Source organism: Bufo bufo, chromosome 4 (genome assembly GCF_905171765.1).
Source record: "Bufo bufo chromosome 4, aBufBuf1.1, whole genome shotgun sequence".
Lineage (NCBI taxonomy): Eukaryota > Metazoa > Chordata > Amphibia > Anura > Bufonidae > Bufo > Bufo bufo.
Window position 1 is genome coordinate 175,455,605 of NC_053392.1, and position 11,257 is coordinate 175,466,861.

The 11,257-nt window shown below is 42.8% G+C and overlaps 1 protein-coding gene across 2 annotated transcripts in view; it reads left to right on the forward strand.

Annotated features, from left to right (window-relative positions):
- Positions 1-9,810, forward strand: part of ARHGEF26 (Rho guanine nucleotide exchange factor 26) — a 169,333-nt gene extending 159,523 nt beyond the window's left edge. The window contains exons 13-15 of one of the 2 annotated variants that reach the window (XM_040428126.1): positions 2,929-2,996; positions 5,917-6,021; positions 7,314-9,810. In XM_040428126.1, the coding sequence (XP_040284060.1) occupies positions 2,929-2,996; positions 5,917-6,021; positions 7,314-7,456 (316 nt within the window). In that variant the 3' untranslated portion in view covers positions 7,457-9,810. The remainder of the gene's footprint in view (positions 1-2,928; positions 2,997-5,916; positions 6,022-7,313) is intronic. The other variant, XM_040428127.1, reaches the window with a different exon arrangement.
- Positions 9,811-11,257: the final 1,447 nt, after the last annotated feature.

Below are 11,257 nucleotides of genomic sequence, written 5' to 3' on the forward strand. Positions count from 1 at the left end.
ATTGCAGGAGAAGACTGAACCCTCCTGTGTATGAGGGTTTTCAGCACAGGTAGCAGAAATGGAGCTCTTTACCTGGGTGACATATCCGCTGATAAGACCAGTGCAATGAAGAAGGGAAGAGATCTTCCTGTACTTTTTAATAAAACAGTGAGTGGGAAACCATACACGGACATCAGCATCCTAAAAATAATTCTCAGCGATAAGGTATTCAAACCAGTGAAGCTTCAGATAAAATCATTATCAGAACTATCAATGGAAACAATCACATTTTGTATATTTATAGCCAAGTACTTTACATGTATCTTTACGGAGTATGGAAAAAGTAGAACAGTTCAGTACTGTTAAACACAATGCAACTGCAGGACCAGGTATAGCCATTCTCTTAAAGGGTCACTAAGCTTTCTAGAAACTTTTCGTATGTCATAGCAACATATCAAGGGTTTTGATCAGTGGAGGTCTAAGTTCTGAGACCCTCCGCAGGTGCTAGAACAAGGACAGAGAAGCGCTGACATAGTGCACACTCTTACCCTTACTGCAAGAGATGGAACTGAGAAGATTTGTTTTCTTAACCAGCCAACCCCCTACGAGTTTTTACCGTGTAGTACAGAGATAGACAGCTGGTGGCCATTGTTTTCTATATTCCATATATGTAAGGTACACTATGCTGCCTTGTGTACATGTGATGTCTTGCACTGTCTATGAAGTATCATCTGCAGTGATTAGAAGGTACTTTTCAGAGGTGGTGGCACGTGCACAGTTTTCTTCCATTATAAAACAGGAGATATGGGAACTACATTCACTCTTCAGTTTTCGTATCTACCATAGACTACAGTGGAGTGTGATTAGGTACAGAATGTGCTGCACCCAAGGGACACAGGACATGTGTGTAAGGTACAACCCCTGGACTGAGTCATGGTCTGCAGTTTTAGAACCATAATATGGTAGGCCGGGAGTGCTTTTCTGGTCTGAGAGCTACAATGTTGGATTCTACCACTTTCAAGGGTCACAATAAAGCTTAAAGTCTATGAACACCTTTGGAGGAAATTTTTGATTCCATGTTACTCATTTTTGGCTAATCATTTTTTCGATTGCCCTTTATTAAAAATATTGAGCTGTTCTGTCACAAAGGGTTAACTGTTTTTCTAGCTGTGTGACTGGTACTTTTACTTTCATTTTGTGCCCATCCTCTAATAACCCTCTAATCTCTAAACTACTAAGAGGTCATAAACACTTATATAAGCCATATTCTTATCAGTAAGATAAGAACTGAGCTATAATGAATGTACACTGCGTGCAGAATTATTAGGCAAATGAGTATTTTGACCACATCATCCTCTTTATGCATGTTGTCTTACTCCAAGCTGTATAGGCTCGAAAGCCTACTACCAATTAAGCATATTAGGTGATGTGCATCTCTGTAATGAGAAGGGGTGTGGTCTAATGACATCAACACCCTATATCAGGTGTGCATAATTATTAGGCAACTTCCTTTCCTTTGGCAAAATGGGTCAAAAGAAGGACTTGACTGGCTCAGAAAAGTCAAAAATAGTGAGATATCTTGCAGAGGGATGCAGCACTCTTAAAAAGCTTCTGAAGCGTGATCATCGAACAATCAAGCGTTTCATTCAAAATAGTCAACAGGGTCGCAAGAAGCGTGTGGAAAAACCAAGGCGCAAAATAACTGCCCATGAACTGAGAAAAGTCAAGCGTGCAGCTGCCAAGATGCCACTTGCCACCAGTTTGGCCATATTTCAGAGCTGCAACATCACTGGAGTGCCCAAAAGCCAATTAAAAAAAAATATTTTTAGCTTAAAATGAGTACAATGCAATAAAAAAAAAATATGCCCCCAAAGGTGTATATAGCCTTTAAAGGGGAAGGGGGGGGGGCCCTCAACGGAGACATTTATGGCATATCAAGTGTTCAGGTGAAACTCGAAAAATTAGAATATCGTGCAAAAGTCCATTTATTTCAGTAATGCAACTTAAAAGGAATTGCATTAATGTAGCTTAAAATTACAATTTTGTGAAAAGGTTCAATATTCTTGGTTCAAAGTGTTACACTCTAGTCTGCTAATTAATCCATACCCCCTGAGCAAAGGGTACCTCAAAATTGTGACTTTGGGGTTTCATAAGCTGTAATCATCCAAATTATACCAAATAAAGGCTTGAAATATCTCGCTTTGCATGTAATGAGTCTATCTCATATGTTAGTGTGACCTTTTAAGTTGCATTACTGAAATAAATGAACTTTGCACGATATTCTAATTTTTCGAGTTTCACCTGTATATCATAAATGTCTGACTGATGGGGATTCCACTTTTGGGACTTTACACTTATCTGGGGAACATGGTAACAGTCAAGCATTCTGCAATTCTCACATACTACTTTGCATGTATTGTGTGATCATCTTACCACCTCGTCAGCTCTCTGCAGTAGGAGACCGGGGTACCCAATTTGGCTAAAAATCATATTTTGAATTGACCTTTATTAAAGGGGTTGTCCAGGTTCAGAGCTGAACCCGGACATACCCTTATCTTCACCCAGGCAGCCCCCCTGAGGCTAGCATCGAAGCATCTCAGAGAAATAGAACCCTTTTATATAAAATATTTATGGCATGTCCTGTGGATATTTGACTTTCATTGACAGCCAGGTTTTTCAGAACTGTTGGGACACGGACAAGCCTTTCTCTTTCACGATGGTTAGGGCTGCCTATAATGGTATCACAGGCCACACGTGGTCTTTGGGCCACTGGTAGTGCAATATATTTTAAACTTGAAGCATGAGTTGCATATGGTAAGTTGTTTAATTGTTTTTTCAGTTGCTAAGTATTAGTTTATCTTCTTTGCTTTGTCTTCACTCTAGTTGTTTAATATAAAGAGCAGCGCTATGAGCAGCACAGTTTTTTGATTACAAACTCATGTATTACAGGAGTGACCGAGCACGTTGGATCACCGCACTGGGTCAGAGCACAGAAAAGGCATGCACCGATAGAACCAGTAAGGAGCGACATTTTCTTTTACTGTCTCACACCGCCCCCTGTTGTTTATTTAGAAAACTGTTGTTAAATTACAGAAAATGTGCTGGTTTAAGGTGCATACCCACAAAAGCACCTTATACTTGAGATAGTAACGCAGGGCATCTAAAAGATACCCATAAGAGGAGGTTAAAAAAGTGGCCACTCAGCAGCCCCCCAGAAAATGTCACTATTTATGTATAATATTCACAAATCCTATTTATATAGGGAAGTAGTTAATTAAATCTGTTAACAGAATATTAACTCCTAGATAGACACAAAATACATGCTAATAATTCTGTTAATTATTGCATGGTTAGGCTAAGTTGACATCTGCTGCCACGGTTCTGATAGGAGCTTCCCCAAAAAAAAGAACTAAGCGGGTCATTTATCAAACAGAAATATGCCTAAATTATGCAGGTGTTGCAGTACAAAGGTCACCAATTTTTATGCAGCTGGAAACCCCATTTAACTGAATGTTATCATTTATTTCTAAATGTATTTAAAGGCTTTGTACACCTTTGGAGGGATTTTTAGTTTATTGCATCTTACTCATTTTTGGCTAAAAATCATATTTTGAATTGACCTTTATTAAAGGGGTTGTCCAGGTTCAGAGCTGAACCCGGACATACCCTTATCTTCACCCAGGCAGCCCCCCTGAGGCTAGCATCGAAGCATCTCATGCTCCGAGGCGCTCCCTTGCCCTGCGCTAAATCGCGCAGGGCAAGGGCTCTTTTGTTTTCAATAACCCACTGCCCGGGCGGAAACTTCCGCCCAGCAGTGTTTTCGGGTGATGTCACCGGCTCTGATGGGTGGGCTTTAGCGCTGCCCTAGCCGTTTTACTGGCTAGGGCAGCGCTAAATCCCGCCCATCAGTGCCAGTTACGTCACCGGGCTTCCTGCCAGCCCCATGGAGAGCCCCGGTACGTCACCGGATCTCCAAAAAATGCCTTTTCCCTGCGCGATTTAGCGCAGGGCAAAGGAGAGCATCGGAGAATGAACTGCTCTGGTGCTCAAGTCAGTGGGGCTGCCTGGGTGAAAATGGAGGTATGTCCGGGTTCAGCTCTGAACCCGGACAACCCCTTTAAAAATATTGAGCCGTTGTGTCACAAAGGGTTAACTGTTTTTCTAAAAGTGTGACTGGTACTTTCACTTTGTGCCAGTCATCTAATAAACCTTATCTCTAAACTACTAAGGCTACTTTCACACCTGCGCTTTTTCTTTCTGGTTTAGAGATCCGTCATAGGATCTCAAAACCAGAGGAAAACGCTTCAGTTTTGTCCCCATTCATTGTCAATGGGGACAAAACGGAACTAAATGGAACGGGGGGCACCAGAATGTATTCCGTTCTGTTTGATTGCATTCCCGTACTGGACGTAAAACTGCTGCAAGCAATGTTTGTGTGTGCATCATGGGATACTGAGCAAGATGGATCCAGCATGAAACACAATGTAAGCCAGGGCAATCTACAAGATGCCTATAAAGGTTTTGACAGTCAGAACTTCTGTCCCACCGCATCTCCCCAGTTGTCCAATTCAGTGGATGCTTTGTACAGTTCCTCAACTTAGGCTACTTTCACACTAGCGGCACGGACCTCCAGCAGGCTGTTCCGTCGGGTGAACAGCCTGTCAGATCCATCCTGCCGCTGGTGACAGTGTGCACCCGGACTGCCGCTCCGTCCCCATTGACTATAATGGGGCGGAGGCACGACAGCGCACGGCGAGAGGCTGCCGGAATAAAACTACGACATGTCCGACATTTATTCCGGCAGCCTCTCGCCATGTGCAGGGGCACACGGTCACAAGCGGCAGGACGGATCCGAAAGGCTGTTCACCCGACGGAACAGCCTGCCAGAGGTCCGTGCCGCTAGTGTGAAAGTAGCCTTAAATTTGAAGCACATGCATAACTTAAGCCCCTTGCAGACGAGTGATACGGATTAGGTCCGGATGCGTTCTGGATTGGTTCAGTTAAAAATGCGCGATTTCGCAAGCAAGTTCATCAGCTGTTCAGTTTTTATCGCACGGGTGAAATGCGCATTGATGCGTTTTTCGCAATCGTGATAAAAAACTGAAGGTTTATAAACAACATCTCTTAACAACCGCACTTGCTTGCGGATGCTTGCGATTTTCACGCAGCCCCATTCACTTCTATGGGGCCAGCGTTGCGTGAAAAACACTGAATATAGAACATGCTGCAATTTTCACGCAACGCACAAGTGATGCGTGAAAAACAACGCTCATGTACACAGACCCATTGAAATGAATTGGTCCGGATTCCGTGCGGACGTAATGCGTTCGCCCCGCGCGGAAAACTCTCTTGTGTGAAAGGGGTCTAAAACTACCAAGCCCTTTTCTGTGCCAGTGTCCCTACAGCATCAATGACCATTAATAGAGCAGCAATACTCCCCTGACGTGTCTGGGGTCCCCCTAAAATAACAATTTTGAAGCATTGTTTTCTTGCATTGTGGCATTCCTCTGTTATTCCTATTGAAAAATATGAATATATTGACATCTGGGTGTTGTTATGGTTATCAGAAAGACATGTCACTACACAAAGTGTTAATGGTTTCAGGCTGCATCTGTACACACCATCGTTGATATGGGGGAACGATTACACCCAGCGTTCAGTTCATTTATACATTTCCAGGAGAAATAGGATAGGAAATCCACAATAGCTTGCAGTTTGATGTGGTATTTATACAGCATCAGTGTGACTGAACTTCACGAATATTACTATTATCATCTCTGAAGCAGGCTACACGTAAACCTAAATAATGGATAAATTATTAGCAGGATAGTTACTAAATGCCAAATTTACAGAATCCTTGTACAATATTCTTGCATGTCTTGTTTTTGTAATATTATTCAAGTAAAATAGTTTATTTTTGCCATTTTTCTTTTACAGCTTTAACACAAGTGGAGATTATCCGGACCTATACTGCCAAGCAGCCAGATGAGCTGTCCCTGCAAGTGGCTGATGTCGTCCTGATTTACCAGAAAGTCAATGATGGTAAGTTAGACAGGCAAAAAAACTCATAAAATCATTGTTTAAATTTACATAAATTCCCAGCAGCCAGTCCAAGTGGGGGTGCTCATGCAGCATATAATAAATGCTTGTCTGAGCTTTTGACCCCTTTGGACTTTGGGCTAGACTGGTGGTCTTTAGCCTCTAGATTTCTAGCTGTTGTGAAGCTACTACTTCTAGCATGCACTTCTGTGCGCCTTAAAGAGGACCTTCAACAGATCCTGACATTGTGAACCAAGTATCATGACATATACAGCGGCGCCCGGGGATCTCACTGCACTTACTATTATCCCTGGGTGCCGCTCCGTTCTCCCGTTATGTCCTCCGGTATGTTCGGGGACTTGGTTATAGTAGGCGGAGACTTATGGGACTTAGTTATAGTAGGCGGAGTCTGCCCTTGTTCTGCTGGGCGTCTCCTTCTCCTAGGCTGTAGCGCTGGCCAATCGCAGCGCAGAGCTCACAGCCTGGGAGGTTTTTATCTCCCAGGCTGTGAGCTCTGCGCTGCGATTGGCCAGCGCTACAGCCTAGGAGAAGGAGACGCCCAGCAGAACAAGGGCAGACTCCGCCTACTATAACCAAGTCCCCAAACATACTGGAGGACATAACGGGAGAACGGAGCGGTGCCCAGGGATAATAGTAAGTGCAGTGAGATCCCCGGGCGCCGCTCTCCATGTCTGTATACTTAGTTCACAATGTCAGGATAGGTGAATGATCCTCTTTAAAGTGGTAATAAAGAAACACAGGCAACACCCCCGTTGCTCCTAGAAATTCATTTGCATATATTAAAACATAATTTTTCTCAGCAATGTGAGCATATATGAACATGGGACCAACACAGATGCCTTCAGCTGCCCAGTGCACATGTAACAGGTCAACCAGTTTCATAGGTACAAATCTGCTGACAGATGCCCTTTAAGGGCTTGTCCCAGAATGAAAACTTACCTATCCACAGTATAGATCATAAGAGACTGACCTAAATGAGAACAGGGGGCCCCTCGTCCTCCATTTAAATAGAGCCATGGTACAACACTGAAATGGGACTCTTCTTGCAATTGTTGAGGTTCCCAGCAGTCAAACTCCCACCGATCAGGCACTTATCACCTACCCTGTGAACAGTCGTTCGGGGACAAGCCCTCTCACTTTATCTGGGGTCTGTTTGTAGTGGGTACAAGTAATGTCGTTTTGTATCCACTCTTGCATGTAATTTAATATATAGCAAAATTCTATTTTTGTCTTCCTTTAAGTAGTAATATCTTTCATTTAAATTTTCTGCTCAGGATGGTATGAAGGTGAAAGGCTGAGGGATGGCGAAAGAGGCTGGTTCCCCCTTGAATGTGCTAAAGAAATAACATGCAAAGCTACAATAGAGAAGAACATGGAACGGATGGGACGTTTGTTGGCGCTGGAAACGAATGTGTAGAAGTAAAGGCGTAGCATTTTTCTTACTGCAGGATTTGCACTATAGTAGCAGCACTGTGTAGAGAAATAAGAGGGACGAGGAGTGACCACTGACCTAGGACTTCTGCATGGACAAAAGAAGAGCTATGACACGGCCAGGTTGGTTTACTTAACCAGACAAGTGCCTATGTGAGAACTCCCTGCTTATCAGTCCACACATTTGTAGCCTCTTTTTATCTCTGGGAGAAAATTTTATATTGAGAACTTGAAACATAGCAAGGCAGGAAATGACTATGAAGAAACCTGATCGTGGAGACTTCACACCTTCATTCGCATTCCATGGGATTATCCTGCAGCGTCCTCGCACTGAGAGGTCCCGCGGACTACGCTCGGTGGATATTAGGGGGGCTGTTATGAATGACAATTCAGATAAGCTGTGTATTTTACCACTACAGTGCGACAGGCGAGGTTGAGAATGTTCATGTTTTGGAGCAATGTTGTTATGAATTACTAGGGAATTATGACTACTTGTCAAAGGAGAACTTAACAGGTCGCGTAACAAACATTTTCCGCGTTATAGGGGTTGTATTTGGTTAGGAAAGAAGGTTGCCTTTTTCCAGAAACAGCACCACTCCTGTCTGTGGATTGTTTCTGGTATTTGCTTGATCAAGGCTTAGTAGTAGCCCATGGACATGAGTTGCATTTGTTTCTACAATAAGAGAGCCTATTATTTAATACAACCCCTGTATATAACAGTGTATCCCTCCTCTCCTGACTCAAGGCCAGCTGTCAAGTCATCACAAGAAGCATCGTCAGCACCAAAAGGGAAAATAAGGGCCCATTTACCTGGCCTGATACTCTGGGCAATGATTGGGAACGAACCATTCACTTACAACCATTGGCCATGACCAGTTACACGCCGCAGCAATCATCCGCTCTGGGGGTGTTGCCCCTACTCCTAGAGGCTGTGTTCTCCCTCCTCTGGGCACACCCTCATCGTCCAGGCAGGATGACGTGAGCGCTGCTTGGCCCTGTCAGTCAACATGATGAGGGTGTACCCAGAGGAGGGACAGCAGAGCCTCCAGGAGTAGGGGACACACCCCCTTTGCATTTCACAAACATAGAGGGACATAGAAAGACGGACAAAGACTGTTATCTTCAGCTGACATCAGCACATATGTAAAGACTTGCAATTTTAACAAATCAAATCTATAACTGCTTATGAGCAGACGTAAATTTTAGCAAAAATTTGTGCCATATTCTCCTAAATGAGGTCTTCTTTGGAGGTCATGAGGACTTTTCTCGTCGCTTGCTATGACCTACAGGATTTTAGTGGTGCCGTGTGAGACAAAAACTGGCATAGACTGCATTATAATTGTGGGCTATTGTCTTTTTAGAAGTGAGTGCTTGTATTAATAGAAGGGTACATGAAGTGACATGCACAGCACATAGCAGTGTACATACGAACATCAGTCATCACTGGGATTACAGACCGTTGGCAAAATATGTTAAAAACAGGACAATGAATTAAAGTCTATAGGAATTTAGGGGGTCATTTATTAAAATACCGGTCTTAATAACCCCTATATCTGGTGGTGGATCCGCTGAAGTTATGAAGAGGTGCATCCAGCTTCCTTGCTGTCTTACATTTAGACCATTTTGTACACCTAAAACAGGCATAGAAAATGATGAATTAGACGGGCCTGCTGGTCCACGTGACGCCCACTTTTTTATACATAGCGTGAGTGGGGAAAAGTCGCAGATTGTGGTGCAACTAACCGTTGTGCCGCAATCTGCGCCTGAAATACACCTTATATAAGCGTATTTCAAGATAATAAATGACCCCCCTTAGTTCTGTATTAGAAGGTCAGATATTTTTTTAACTAGCGAGTTGTCTACATTCAGAAAATGTACAATTACATGTAAACAATAATTGCTAAATATTTTCACTGTTTTCTTCTTATTGCAATCGTTGTGTGTTTACCCCATAGAGCATCTACGCTGCTAATGATCGGCAGATTTCTGATAATCCTTCAGTCTGGTAGATTTGTCCAGTCAATGGAAATGAAACAATTTATTGTCATTATTTGATTGCTGCATGCTATTACATATAGCGATAATTTATCAAATTTGAAACATTATATGATAATTACTCTATGAGGCCTTTAGAATGAAAAAATTGACATCAGCATTCCTGCCAAAAATCTGTTTTATTGTGCCTCATCCAAAACACCATGCCACTTTTTCGCCCTTTCCAAGCCTTGAAATAGGCTTCTTAGAGGCCAAAATGGTGCATACAGATTTTGGTAGGAATGCTGACGTCCATTTTTGTTTTATTTGTGTTATTCAGGACTGATATCGCTGAACTACAGTGGACTGTAGAAAACATGTGGGGGTTACATGCATCTGTAGCTGACATCTGTGCTGTTTCCACCTCTACTTCTATAATAGGCCCTTAAAGCGTACCTGAGTTTTCAAAAAAGGTTATATAATAATGGCTGTGCTTCTTTGTACAATCATAACAGTTATGGAAGAGTTATGTTTGGGCTTCCCTAAAGTGTCTTTCAGCTGCACAGCTAGATCCATTTCACTTAAAAGCAGGGGCCGTCTTCCTTCTTCCAGCACTGTACTGCTGTGATATCCTTTCCCTTACTTCCCACTATGTTTGTTTTCAGCTCCTGAGCTCACAGAACATATAAGGAGGGATAAATCACACGTACAGACACACAAGAGGCTCCTGAGATGTTCAGAAGCAGTTATTTTGTTAGGCTCATGATTTCAGCTAGCGCTGACATGGCCCCACTTCCTCTAAGCTGTCTTCTAAATCTCTGTTACTAGGGACGGATTTTGTTTGACAACAGGCCGTGGAGTGCAATTTAGGGGGAAGTGAGACCATGACTTTACAGGGTTTTTTTCAGGTGGATGCAGGCAGATTTTTTAAAAGAAGTGATTTAGAAATTTGCTAGTGTTGCCATTCTCTATTAAATGAAATTGCATGAAAGTACAGTGACCGAGTCACCATGTTACAATCTTCTGTCCCATTATAACATACAGGGTACCACCCATATAAGGGATATCTCCTCAACATGCCCATTCAACAAATCTGTTAATATTTTATGACTACAACAATCAAGGCCAATTAGTCATTCCGATCATTGGCCAGTGTCAAGGTGGCACTGATCATGTGAAGAACTGGCAAATGCACATTTATTGGATGATGCTGCCAGCTAAATCATTTTTTTCTGGGCAGCAGATTGCTCTATGGCAGGCATGCTCAACATGTGGCCCTCCAGCTGTTGCAAAACTACAACTCCCAGCATGCCCGAACAGCCTACAGAAGGGCATTATGGGAGTTGTAGTTTTACAACAGCTGGAGGGCCGCAGGTTGAGCATGCCTGCTTTATGTAAACGGGGACCTGCCAGAAACAGTGATTCTCTATGGGGACTGTGATCGCTCATTCCCATACAGAGAAGGTGACTGCTGCATGTAAATGCAACTTTCACTTCCTATGACAAGTATTCAGGAACTAATGGTTCGTTGTCTGCTCAGTCGGCTTGTGTAAAATGGGCCCTTACAAATCAAACCTAATGGGAAAACTACAACTTGAAACAATTAGCACTAATCTATGAACTTGTACAAATGCTGGTGACATCTGCAATATATGATTGAACTTGTGATTCTACTTCTGTTCTTGGTATGACAACTCATCATATGATATATATGACATTATAAGATATCATATCTTGCCTGCCAAGATCAGGATATTCTAGGGCTATTGGAGGATATTCTAGGACTAGTACCTCCACAAGAAAACTGTATTGG